A 14,208-nucleotide genomic window follows, 5' to 3' on the forward strand; every position below is an offset into this window, starting at 1 on the left:
TGGGATAAAGTACTGTATGACTCAGCTGACCTGAATTCATACTTCAGAAGAATAAAATTTAGCAAGTATGATGAAGTCTGGCAGCCTCAGTTTCCCCATCTGAACAATGGCACCTATGTAATTTCCTGCCTACACTATTCTGTTGGAATTTATGGCTAAAAAAGCAGTTTCTAACTAATACATATTTAATAGTAATCCATAAGACTTCTTGTGATGTAAGTAATGCCACTTCTAAAATGCTAATATACTAAATTTGACATTATCAATTCATTTTTGTAAATCCCAAATATATACTTGTATTCTGCCTTGTCTCTTTGTTCCCTAGCCATTCAAAGCTCTGCTGCTGGCACTGAAATGCTGCCTTTTCTTCTGACTTTCATAATCTATGTCTGGTTTGACTATTGATGTGTTATTATACTTTCAAAATACTTGGCATTTTCCTTTCTGGTTTTACTTTTTTTTGCATTCATCTAGTCCATATTAAGAGTAGAGTGGATTTGTGATGAATTGATTATAATGTTTCTTTTCTTTTGCATTCTCATTGCAGTTCCTTCCAGTTTGTAGCTCACTCTTGCTGCAGCTTTGTGCACTGTGGGTGTTTTACGTGAAACATTTGCCATGGCATCGTTTTGCCTTTGAAAACAGTGGAATGATGACAAGTTTCATTTTGGGCTCTATAATTTTGGTGCATAGTCTTGATTGGTACCAAAATGCAATTTGGATGTATAATTCATGTTGTAGGAATTTTATGGTGTTGTATGATGATGTTGATGTTTTATTAAGATAATGGATGTGGGAATTTGCTCCTCAGAATGTGCATATGGTATTGGTAACCACCTCATCAACAGCATATTTGGAATGGTTTTGCTTTGTATTTGTATACTTGCATTGTCTTAGGAGAACATAGCAATATGTAGCAGCAGGTTTAGAGGTAGTTAATCATGTATTAGTGGGCACAGAGGTAATTTCAAAGCACAGGAATGTTTGGATTAAGCCTGAAGGGGTGTTCATTATTTTCCTCAGGCCTACCGGTAAGTTTTGTTCACAGGGCTGCAGCAAGCTCACCTGGGCTGGCAGCCAAAGGGAAGCTGGGATATGCCATATGGGGTTGGTGGGAAGCTGGGCAAGAGGGGTCAGGGAGCCCGGAGATCTCCGTGAGTATTTTGTGCTGCACATGAAGTACCGTGGGCCTGGAACACCACCACAGCTGGCAGTGATGTGGCTGCTCTCTGCAGTTAGGGTGCAGGTTTCCGTCTGGCTTCCAGGAGGAGATTTCTCCAGCCTTTCACTCTGGTGTGTTGGAAGTAAACTAGAAATGAATTGCCAAGGTTGTATCATGAACATCATACCTGTCCTTTATTTAGTCAAGGTTTCTGCTGAAATTCTGATTGACATTTTTGGTACTGGGCTTTCTACTCTGTCATAGCTGATTAAAACACATTCAGGAATGCTTAAGTATTCCATTTTCTTTTGAGTGCTTGTAAATGCAAAGGAATTCCTTTAGTGCTGTTTGTGACAAGTCAGTGTTGAACTAGTGAATTGAGAAGAAAAAAACGCTATGTGCAAAACCAAAACGCATATACAATGCAGAAGGCCAAATATCTATGTGCAGCGAAGGCAGCAGTATGTACAGTTACCATAAGCGTGCAATGAACTGTACATATGACAGCAAAAAAGGAGAGTCTGGTGATAAATCTGCAGAAATTTATCCTATATCGTTCTGTGTTTCTGAAAAGGAGGCAAATAAAACTACTGTGATGCCTTTGAGGTCCAGGTGTCTGTTGCACTGTATGCACAAGCAGAAGTGGTTGCTGATAAAGATTTCTCCATTTCCACCCATAAAAATGGCATGAGTATTCCTTTTTGACCCCACCTTGTCAATTCTGCTTAAGATGTCAGCTTTTTCTTGTATGCGTTTGAACCTTCTTGGCAATCAGGGGTCATTTGTTCAGCTGGAAATAAAGGACTTCTGCAAGTGTCACCTTTTAGTTTATTATTGTGTCAACACTAGCTGCTTAGTAAATATTGTCTAATGTTTATTGACCAGAAAAAATGTTGAAAGGCATACGTAGGTACAATGTGCCTTCTCACGAAAGCTATCCTAGACACCCCTTTTTCTGATAATACTAAATTAGGAAAATCAGTGAACAAACATTGGAAAGAAACACCTGTCTCGTCATACCCAGCCCTCTGCCATTTCCCATGGCTCTGCCGTGGACAGCCGATTCAGAAGGTTTCACTGAAACCCCATTTTTCATGCTTGCACTGTGGCACAGTGTCTCGCAATACAGCAAACATAACTAAAAGACATTAATATTTTTATAATGATAACCTTTGACTTCAGGCAGCAAGATTCTGGTCATATGGGAAGTTTGCAGGGTTTAGGTTATGCCCAGCCATTAGCATTAAAGACAGTTTCCTTTTAAGGACTTTAATTTTCTTGGCCCTGTATTACTTCCAATCTTGGAGTATTTCTGTTTTTTGTGCTTGGACTCAGGTTTTCTTCAGCAAAGGCTCAGAGGAACGGGGTTATATTCCCACCTCTTGCACAGAACCTTGGGGTCGTTCTGCCTTTGCTCATCAGCTGTAGGAACTGTCTTTTCAGGAGGTTGACTTCCCAGGGTCCGGCTGCTTTGTGTCTGTTCGGTTTGAGCTAATGCAGTCTCTGTTCACACAGCCTGGGCACTGCTAAAATACAAATAATAAATAACAACAATGGAAAACAGTTGTTGCCTTTCTTGACAGTCATATTGCTATGGGTTCAGAGATTAATGAGTGATTTAGTTAGCAGCAGTTATACTTCAGCTGGTTGCTAGTTGGTTATCATTAAACTTATTAAAGAAATAATCTTAAATTGCAATACACAGTATGTTGATAATCACCACCCTTGTTCCTGGTGGTTCCTGGAAGAGACGCCTGGTGGTACAACACAAGCTACTACTGAGTCTCCTGCTTGTAATGGGTCAATCTTTTTATAAATCATTATAAAATACTTTCCCAATTGTTTTGGGGTATAACTTCTCTGTATTTTTAATTGCATAATTGTAACATGGATATTATGCAGTCATGAATGGGAGTAGATGGTTGAATATGAGGAAGGAAACCTTTATAATGTATGGAGCACGCTGAGAAAAAAAATTGCTAACCTCTGCTAAATTGTCGATTTTGCTGTGGTTCAACAAAATACACAAGCATGTATAGAACAATGACTACGTGCACAATTCCTCTAATCTCAAGGAAGAAAAAAAGGAAATAAATAAATACTTCTAATGCCTTGTTTGATTTTAAGAGAGCAAGTAAATTCTCTGAAAAAGAGGACTGCTCTGTGCTTTTTGAACTGGAAATGTTTAGACTCCTCTGAGCTGAGCTTTGTGCTTCTGCATTGTGTTCTTCAAGAGGTGTGGTTTGGGAAGTAGTTGAACAAAAAGTTTCAGTTGAGGCCTTTAAATGCCCTCAGTCTTGTATCTGACGCATATTAACTCCTGATGATGCACGTGCTAGTTCATTTGTCTCTGTTTTTAATCATTTTTACCTAGAAGCATGTGCTTTCTGTGTTCAGGAGTGTTGTATCCCATGAGAAATGTTCTTTCCTCTTGTGTGTACCTCCCCTCTGTCCTTACCGTACTGCATGGTCTGTGTAATGAAGATGTGGCGTTCCCAGATGCATGTCTATGTGAACGCCAGTACATCTTAACTGGTGATAATGAGATCGCTTTCCGTCCTCCCTTTAGGTTGTGTGGAGGAAACTTGGAGATGCTGCAGGGTCGTGCCCTGGCATTAGACAACATTTGTCAGGAAATCAGTATAAAGGACCTATGTAAAAGGCCCGGAGGAAGTCCTTTCTGAAGAGAAAGAGTTTGAACTGCTGATGAGAGAGAAAGAACTGACTACGTCCACAGTGACTTCCCAGCTGACGACAGGGTGTCTGTATGCACTACAAGAGACTTCATTGGAAACTAGTAGAGGTTCTGCACAGAGGTCTTTCAGAAGAGCCGTGCCGTCAGTGTCTCCTCAATACTGCTGTTTCAGTATACTGGCTAGTGAAACGCTGCCGCCACATCGTCACTTCAACACGCCACATTTAGAAGCACTGAGGTATTTCCATCCTAACTAAAAGATAATCGGGATTCTGCAGGAGTTAAATGAAATAAGTTTTATTTTGGTTAGTTACAGTGAACCTCTAGTAAGTTTAAACGAATTTTCCACTGGATTTAACAGAGGTTTTTCACCAGACTGGAGAGACATTGATAAACTGTGCCTTTTGTCTCCGCAGTTTTGAGAAAGTCACTTCTTAGTAACTCACACTTCAGTCTATAAAGTATCAGTTAATGGTGCTTAGGCAATTTCCAGGTGATTTTTTTGCTTTCGTAGAATACCTGCCTTTGGAGGTGCTAAAGACCATAAAGTCTCCTAACCAGCCAGTAGTGTAGCATAACTACAGTACTTGTAGTGAAACACAATTTCTTTCTAAATGAAAGTAAAGATAGCTTTCTTTTCGATTCACTTTGATGCACATCTTCTGAAGACGTGTATGATGTTTGCAGCCCTTTAATGAGCAGAATACTTAGGTATCACTGTTACAGGTCTCAAATCAGAATTTCCATCAGAGGGGTTTTTTTTTGGAAAGCATTTTCCAATTGTCAGGATGCTAATTTCTACTGTTTAATTTAGAGACATGCTGGTTTATTTAACAAGAGTCTATAAGGATCTAAGAGATTGCACTGCATTATAAAAAAGCTTTTCTTGCCACTGTAGCATTCTTTCAAAGAAAAAGGTTTTATTATACTTGGAGCATGTCATTTATTATTATGAGTCAGAAAGCTCTTGTTCAGATTGCCAGAGATTTGACCAGACGGCGCCCTAGATGTGCTTAGTTTATTTTTATCTATGTGTATGATACTAGTTGTGTGTATTGAATTGCAATGATAGGTATTTTGTGTATATCTAAAACAGCTGTGTATATCTAAAACTATCTAAGATAGTTTCATGTATGAATGTGCAACAGGCTTGTGACTGAATGCTGTTGCTTAACTTTTTACCATAGCTGAGCATCAAAAGGACTAATAAAAATTAAAAAGAAAAAAAAAATAGGAATGCAACAATTCCTGGGTTTCTGGTTTGTCCTTGGTTATTAAGATTTGAGCCAAAGTCGGAACCTCTGTTTTCTCTGAGCTTGCAACATGCTGTATTTGTGGGCTATTTGCAGTGGAATGCATAAGAGTATGATGTAAATCTGCTGTCTCCAGAAAAAGCGTGTTAATTTTCAGCAGTAATTATATTGGTTTCTGTTGTTGTTTTTACTTGGTACCATTTGATGTGAGGCCTCTGATCCAGCATTGCTTTCTCGGGCAAAACTCCTGTTCACTCTGCCTCGAGTTGGAAATGCAGAATCCAGCCTTCCATTTTGAAACATTGTACTCTTGCGTAAGTTCTTATATATAACCCAGCCCAAACAGTTGTCTGTTATCTTTACATGTTGTTTTCTCCCGTACATATTGTTTGCATAGTTAAACTTCAATTGTTGTATTCCTATATATCTCTATGTATGTATGAAAAAATGTAAAACATGTACTTGTGCCTGCCGTATGTATGCGCAGGGGCTAGTTTGAGGGACACTGGTCTTTTGACACTACACTTGTGTAAATTTTGATACTGTATTAAAACTATTTTTTTACAGTTCTGCATATGATTGGATATCAAGTATCTGTGTTCATCTTAGCAATGGTAATAAATTATAGAATCTCACTGTTGTTTGCTCTCTTTTAATGACCGAAGCCACGAGGTGCTTGGGCTCACATGCAGTTTGCTTTGAGGGAGCTGTGTTAAAATGTTTCCTGTTCGCTTGAGAAATTAGCTGCATGTTGTGGATTTTTGCTAGTTATCTCCTGCTGTCTTAAAAAATAACAGATGCATGAACTCACTTCTATCTTTTATGCTAAATGAAGTAGCTACTGTGTATGTGTTGTAGGTAGTCAGCTCCAGATTGCCACCAGCTGCGTGCCCCAGGTGCGGTGTTAGCTCACCAGCTGTGCTGCGCGGGCAGCCAGCACCGCTTCCTTCCTGCTTCGCACACGGGGCAGCTTGGAGGGGAGGGCAGGGTGACATGGCGCTCCTGCGAGCGGCTTTACTCAGGTAAGAGATACAGGCGTGTCTGGGGTACTGGGGGAGGCTGGCTGTGTCCTGTTGTGTGTTGGTGGCCTCTGGTGCCTACTGCATCTGTGCCCCGGGGCTGGGCTCCCTCATCCCACCACGGGCTGCGTGTGTCGGGGGAAGGTGCAGTGAAAAGGGCTGCTTGTTACTGCTTGTGCCAGCGAGCAGAGAATTTGCACTACATTTTCAGGGAAAATAAGACTTATTACAATCAATATCTTGAAGCTGAAGCTAATAAATCCAGTGGGGGTTCCTAAAAGTACAGCTTACTAAGAGGAGAAAGTGTGCAGTGTGTGGAGAAGAGGTCAGTGCTCTTGAGAGGTCCTGTAGCCTGCTGATATGTCTCTATACTAATGAATAAAAATTGCTGTAGTGGTTACAGGCCTTCATCTTGTCTGTCTTGCTCTCTGCCCACATGGTTAGGTGTTTTTCAGTGAAATGTAATTGTGCCAAGCCTCATGGACTCCTCATTCAGTTGTTTTTAGCATAGTTCTGGTTCAGTCAAAAAATTTCACATGTTGTTACGGGGCCATTCCTAGCTTCTAAGCTGAGCATGAATGAGCTATAAAATTCACTGTGTGAGTGAATTTTAAATAGCTGTTGCACAGTATATGTTGTCAGTGGATTTTACATTCTGGAGTGGAGAAGATTGCTTTGCTGAGGGGTTAGAAGGTAAAGAATGGCAGTTTGTTTTTCAGCAGGAGAATGGTTTCAGTAGATCCCATTTCCTCAAAGGTTGCTGTGATGGAGATGTTTATGAACGTGGTGGCATGAAGCCAGTGTGTTTTGATCCCAGCCAGCCCAAACTGCTTCTGTGGTGTGGGGATGGCACCCAGCCCAACGCTCCTTCGTGCTGCCCAAACACCAAATGCCCCACAAGCTTTCTGTGTTGCTGTCGGGTACCTCCACAGCGAACACCACCCCTCTTGCCAGGGCACTGGTTCATTTAATTCTTTATATGTTTTTGAAATAAGTCACAGGGTGGTGTGAGTTTTTCATACTGACCTCACCAGCAGAGGGAAAAGTCTTTATGAGACTGTCCTTTGAGTTCCTGCAGAATGGACTGGCAAATACCAGTATATAATGCCAAGACCTCCTCATATCTCCACACTTGTGTCTTCCAGGCTCGGGTGAACCATGTACACAGGGACCCCAACCACAAACATACCCAAGCCAGCAAGTAGTTCTGCGACTCTGGTCATTCCAAAGCCCAAAGGTAAGAACAGCTGACTTAATAGCAGTTCTGCCTGGATTTAATAAAGAGAGGTTTTTCATAGTTTTGCCAACTAGTGAACAGGCACTTGCTGGGCTGCCTTGTGGGTTTGGTACTTCATAGCACATGCAGTCAGGCCTAGAAGTGAATCACAAGATGGTGTTTGCCAGAGTTGGGAACTCGCATCTGATACATGCAGCATTGGAAGCAAGAGGGAGGGAGAAACTGTAAAAGGAGGAAAGAGCAAATTATCTTCTTGCTAGTAATGATTCTTCTGGGGCTTGGTTCCTGTGGGGTTTTTTTCTGGTTGTGGTTTTATTGTTTGTGAGTTTTTTTGTTGGTGGTTGATTTTTTTTTTTTTTAAAGAACCTCTCCCCACCTCCTTGATGACTCCAGACTCTTCATGGGGTTTTACTTCACAAAAAGATCAGAGAGGAGAGGAAGGCTTAGTAAGACTACATGGGATGCTCCTGGGCACTCCTCCTGAGTTTGGTGGAGAGTCAGGTAGCCCAGAAATGGTAAAGCAAATGAGAATAAAGTTTTAAATAATCTTACATAAATAAAAATATTGTCACATTTTAAAAACTTAAGAGATAACATGGGCCAGACTCATAAAACTTTGTCTTAACTGAGAAAGCTCAGACACCTCCATGGCAGTAATTAGAAAACTGAGAAATATTCACTGGGGATGAGGAAAAATAAATAAAACCATAGCATCTTCTGATCTTGATATGTCTGTGCTGGAACCAGACTGGGTAGCTCCAGTCTTGTCCAAGTGTGAGTGGTGGTTCTTACGCTACTGGCTGGTGGGGGAGGACCCCAGGGACTTCATTACATGCTTCTGTCTGGAATGGCTTCCTACACACCTCATTCAGAAACAAGTGCCAAAATAATAATAATGAATTATTTAATATGGTTTTTTGAACGTGATAATTATTCTCCACTTGAATTTGTTATAATTATCTGTTCAGTGGCTCTGAAGTCTGACGTTTCTTTGGGGAGGGTTTCCCCAGTACTGTGAATAGGTTGAAGTAAATGTAAATAAATCATTTTTTAAAAGTTTTCAGATGAAAAAGTAAAGGAAAAAATAACTGGGAACCCATTCCCAGACTCTGGAAAGGAAGAGGACAAAGCTAAGGGGGATGGGGACCCGTCTTGCTAGGGTCCAGGCTGCAGGTGAATCTCTGCTGTGTTCTGGCGACTAATGCTACAACGCATTTGCTACGCAGCACACCTGTGTGTGTGGCAATCCTAGAGGCCTGTGAGAAATAAGGAAATAAGGTGGTCTAACATTTTCACATGTGACTCTTTTAAGTGTTGCTCTTGATGAATGCCAGGTGACAGGGTTGGCCCATGAGCAGTAGTGTTCCCTGGGCCTGAGCACCTCAGCTGTAGAGTGTAGAGCAGCAGGGGGTTGATGGTATGGTTTTTTTTCCAAGAAGCTTTGAAAGACCCTAGTGACACAAGGAACATGGCTCCGGTGAGTGTGCTAAGCCCTGTTTAACCACAGAATCACTCTTGGCTTAAGTGTAAAGGTCGGAGAGTGAAAGGGAAACGCTGTCCTGGGTTTTGAGGTGGCCTTTCAAGCTAGGATTTGGTTTGTTGTCAGAGTGGCGGGAATTGGCCCGAACATCAGTCTCTGGTGTGGGGCTTTCAAGCTGCTCTGTTTTCACAGGTGTTAGACTTCATAAGAGAGGAAACACACAATCTAAAAATACATTATTTTTCTCCCCCTGCTGAAGGGGAAGTGTTCACAGGCTGCTCCATGTGCCCATTTAGAAAACCCCAGGGCACCCCAGAGCCCACCCTACACAACCTTGAAAATCCCAGGAAAAGTATGCCATGAAACACGGAAATGTTTCCATGGGAACTGTTCCTCTATACCTGCTAATAAAATGAACCTATAACACAAATGATAACAGGTCCCAGTTTCTGCACCAAACTACAAACAGTAAATGCTACAAAGGGAACTGGTAAAGAGCAGAAGTGTAAATCAACAAAACTGTTAAATTAGGTATGTGCGTGCCTCTCCACAAAAAAACACAAGCCCTTGGGTGGTGGTGGTGGGGGGGGAGGAGATCATTTTAATTATAGCACATCTAGCCAGCAAAAACCCCATGGATTGTGTGAAATCAGGTTTGTTCTTCTGATACACAGCAGGACACCCTGTGGCAGATCAAATGCATTCGGGGAGGCTGTCTTGCTAATTGCGGCTCCTAGCTGAGCCCAAAGCAAACTATTTAGACAAAGAAGAGAATTCACTTTTTATTTAGTATTAATTATGAAATAGCATGTCTGGATGGGCTTCACAATAACACTACATTTCCTGGGGAAGAAAAAAATGTTGTAATCCTCTGAAATAATTGCAGAATTAACTCCTTGCTTCAGGCTGGAACCTGAACATGTGCTTACAATTAAGTGCAAGATGAATGATGTCGTGTGTTCTCACCTTACACTGATGTTAAAGCCATGCATTCTTTCACACTTCCTCTCAGTATTTATTTTTCAAGCCTGTTGTTATGGCCATTTTGCAGCATCCCTTTGGCTTCTCACAAAAGGTTCTGGAATCTTGCACTGGGTATTTTGGGCTTGGATGCGTCACCTGGGCACTCTGGCTTTGTGCTGCCAACAGCCTACCAAATGTTGACTGGAGGTTTTACTTTCCTCCTATGCTTTTTTTCTGCAGCATGTGAGTGGTGTCTCAGAACAGCTTAGCTGAACATTAGCATTTGTAGCCATGGACAAATAAAACCAAGGCAGCAGGGAAGAAGTTGTGGTACTGAATGCCAGAAGCGAGTTATTCTCAGCCGTGGTTAACCACCTCCTGCACTTGGGCAGCAGGACCGGAGTCATGGCTGTTCAGGGCAGGTGGTTGCATGGCTGAATAGAGAAGGGAAGCGATGATGAACTTGTGTGCAGCCAAGTTTGTAGGAAGTGGATGAAAAGACAGGAGGAGTTGGCTGGGGTTAAAGGGTGTTTCTTACTGTTTTGTAACAGGTCCTAGTGATTGCTCTGGTTTAGCTTTCTTTTACTGAAGCTTTGATTATGCATAACTGCAAAAACTTCTTCTTGGAGGCCTTCTGCTCTGGGTGGTGCCATCTAGAAAGACAAATCTTCCACAGCATGGGAAGAAATCGTCTCTCCGAGGGAACAAGATACCACAAATAGCACAAGGACCTCTGAATTGCAAGCTTTGTGGTTCAGTTTATGTGTTGCTGAACCACGATCCCCTCTGCCCTTGCTTAGCTGCCTCCTGGCACCGCCATCCGTCAGCTCCTGCAGAAACGTTACTCTGTTGGTGCGACAGTGCCAGGGCACCACACTGCACTGGCAGAACTGCTGGGAGCCTTAAATGGCCAACAGGTCACTAGGGCTAGAAGGAGAGCATATGTTAGATGCCTTTTCATGCTGAAAACACTTTTTTTTTTTTTTTTTTTTTTTTAAAAAAAGCACATTGTAGCTGTCAAGCCTTTCATAATGATGCATGAATTAAGAGCTGCTACTGAATTGATGCACAGTGTAGTAGCAGAATCGTATGTATTGTTAGTTTCCTAGTTGCCAGGATCAATAAGTAGCATGGTGCAGCCTCCCTTTTACTCGGGTGCTCAGGTGTGCTCTGTGGGTCTGCTTGCCAGGTACACATAGGCATACACCAGGTTTTACTTGAAGGTCGCTGAAACAAGCAGGACTTAGGATAGCTTATGGTCCGGCGCGGGGTGCAGTTAGACGGTGTTGCAGGACGGGGTCTTGCGCTCTTTTGAGCAAAGTCTGTTGTCTGCCAAAAGGCAGCGTATTTCTCTTGGTAAGGCTCCCAACACAGTTTCTTAGCTTTCCTGATCAGGATATGGGTACTAGACAGTTAAAAGGAGAACCCAAGGTAAAATCAAAAGCAAAAAGGTCTGTAACAAAACTGGTTATTTATATCTTTGCATTTGGTGGCATCTGAATGAGTGACTTACAAGTAAAACCTGCTCCTTTGGGAGGGTCTGCTCCCGGCAGACAGGTAGGGCACATCATGTCCAGATTTGGTAACCTGTAGCTAAGAGGACTTAAAAGCTTCTTCATTTAATCACAGTAAATAGATTATGCATACATCTTAAACAAAACAAAAGATTTTGCCTCCTAGAGATTAATTACAGTTAGAAATTTTTCTAAAAATATTCATCTTGTTTTGCCAATAACTTTAAAAGGGGGGAGAAAAAGTAAAATTATGATGAATGATGAAACCTTGTCTCCATAAATCTCATTAATAACATTAGGGGAAGAATGAAATAGATGTTGAAGGCAGTAAACTCCAAGGACACAGGTGCATAATTAGCACATTAGTGTTTATTTCGGTACAGGAGAATAGCCACTCTGTATCTGAAGGTGCCATGGACCATCAAGAAGGGCCAGCAGCCCCCATAGTTCAGGTGTACCCCTGCTGTATCCCATGGGGAGGGCCTGGCCAGCTTGTCTCCAGACGGAGGGCTTGCCGTGGCAAAGCAGGCATCATCCTTTGCCTGCTTGGAAAGGGCTGTTCGATCTTGATGTACTGCACGTTTTGCAGCCCCGTGCGTAACTGGGTAGACTGGGAGGAAGGCACCAGTGTAGTTCTGTAATCATAAATTATGCCATATGTTACCTGGAGTTCAGTCTCTAAATTCTGTGCTGACCCCAGTAGCATGTGGCTATAATTAAGCTGTCTGCCAGAGCAGGTCTGCCTGGCGGTTCGGGGCCTGGCTGCACGTGACAGCAGAGGAAAGGGGTCGGGCACCTAAGGACCTTGACAAGTCACTTGTGAACAGATGAACAGTTACAATTTATTCAGGCTTTGGAAAACATGCTGAAACAATTAATAACAAGTAAACAGGACAGGAGTGGCCTGATCGACTGCAGGAGAATGTGCCAGCGGCTGTGTGCCAGGGGGAAGCTGTGCAGGCCAGACTCCTGGGCCAGGCCATACCCGCTGTGCAGGGCTCATCCCTGGGCCTTGGTCACTCCTCAACGCCTGCAGCGTCGCGCTGCTTTTGATCCTGTTGGATCACCCTTTTGTGAAAAAGCTTTCCTTGTATGTACAGAATTTTCTGTTCCCATTTGTCTGTCATCCTTTTACTGGGCACCTCTGGGTAGAGGCACACACCTTGTGCTTGAGTCCCCAGCCATCCTGGTGGCCTCCATGGGTTTATTGCAGTATGACCACGTCCATCTGGGGAGCCCAAAGCTGGACCCAGCACTCCAGGTGTCTCCCCAGTGCTAAGCAGAAGGGAAGGATCACCTCCCTCAGCTCTATTTTATTAGCCCTATAATACCATGGTGACAAAAGCTGTGTCGGTACCCTGACAGAATGTAAATGACAGGAATACTCATATAAAGCATCTATAATCCATATGTGCTTATGTTATTACATAACTTTACTGTGTCCAGCAAAATGTTTCTGCAAATGCTAATGGAAAATTCAGATTCATGTAAGGGCAGGTATGTGCCAGCAGCATGCAATAAACATGCTGCTCTAGGGTAATTTTGGAGAAATTTCATATTAAAATTCATATTAAAAAAGAGTGGTTGCGTCAACAACAAAAAAAAAAACCAAACCAAAAAGTTACTACTTCAGATTGAGTAGCTTCCCTCAGCCCTTTGAAGCTCTTCCTTTTCTCAGATGAAAAGTCCATGTGACTATATACTTGACTTTTTCCCTGCTAATATCCCAGCCTTAGCAGGAAGGAGGAACAATAGAAGATGGTCTTTGATAACATTCAGATAGTGATCTGATCGGCTACTGAGTGGTGCTGAGACGAGCGCAGATAACGTTTTATCTTTGATCTTGATTAAATAATTGATGCTCAGCATCCTTCAGCAATGCTCAAGTGTCAGCTGAAAATTCCCTTGTCAGTTTTGGTCCTGTGCCACTGACAAAGGGACCGGGAGGCTTGTTCCTGCCCACATCTCTGTCCCAGGGAGTCATTAGCAAACCCCAAGGATTCCCACTTAGAATCATAGAATCATTTAGGTTGGAAAAGACCTTTAAGATCATCAAGTCCAACTGTTAACACAGCACTTCCGAGTTCACCACTGTATAAGCTGCTACATTAACTCCAAAAGGTATTTTAAAAAAAAAAAATCTGCAAATTAAGATCATATAAAATGAAACTGCTATGCAACGCTAGCAGTTTAGAGAGAATGTATCTTACAAAGGTCTAACACTTAATTTTGGAAAATGAAATAAGCGTGAAAATTATAATTGAACAGTAGTCCCTCTGACACATTCACAGAACAGAATGCAAAAAAAATTTATGAATCCAGGGAAATGATATATGGGTCAACATTAAAAAAAAAAACCCACACCAAGAAACGCAAAACAGCAGGAAACCAAATCTCACTTCAAATACTTAATCAAGAATTTGCATCAGCAATTTCTTTTTCAGCAATCTGAGCTGCCAGCGTGCTCTCTGTCAGCGCTGCGGCATGGAGGTTTTGGGACAAGCTGTGGCTGTGTCTCGTCACCAGTGGCCGTGGGATGTACCCTGGCGTACTAGCTCTCATGTGGCTGCCCTCGGTTTTATCTCTCGTACTTTGAATGCCAGAGCTGGAGAGGACAGCGAGGCGAGTTGGGTCTGCCCTCCTCTGGTCTCATGGGACGGTTCCTTGCATATTTTCCACTCAGGCCTGGCTGCTGGGCACCATTTTGTCTGCTCTCAAAGCCAGCTAGCTGCTGGCCACCATTTTGTCTGCTCTTGAAGTTGCCTGGCCACATTTTGTCTGCTCTCGAAGCCCCCTGACCACCATTTTGTCTGCTCAAGAAGCTGCATGGCTGCCATTTTGTCTGCTCTTGAAGCCCCTTGGCCACCATTTTGTCTGCTCTAGAA

At 42.5% G+C, this 14,208-nt stretch overlaps 1 protein-coding gene across 6 annotated transcripts in view; it reads left to right on the forward strand.

The window, feature by feature from the left end:
* Window positions 1–14,208, forward strand: part of CCDC85A (coiled-coil domain containing 85A) — a 293,953-nt gene that overhangs the window by 185,593 nt on the left and 94,152 nt on the right. For 4 of the 6 annotated variants that reach the window (XR_013931390.1, XM_080408087.1, XM_080408088.1 and 1 more), the window contains one exon: window positions 3,732–5,745. Coding sequence is in view for 3 of the 6 variants with exons in the window: in XM_080408087.1 (XP_080264213.1) it covers window positions 3,732–3,821 (90 nt within the window). In the remaining 3 variants the exon portion in view is untranslated. Of the gene's footprint in view, window positions 1–3,731; window positions 6,133–7,274; window positions 7,367–14,208 lie in introns of those variants that run through there. The other 2 variants (XR_013931388.1, XR_013931389.1) reach the window with 2 other exon arrangements.

This window comes from Falco punctatus, assembly GCF_963210335.1.
Source record: "Falco punctatus genome assembly, chromosome: 12".
Classification (NCBI taxonomy): Eukaryota; Metazoa; Chordata; class Aves; order Falconiformes; family Falconidae; genus Falco; species Falco punctatus.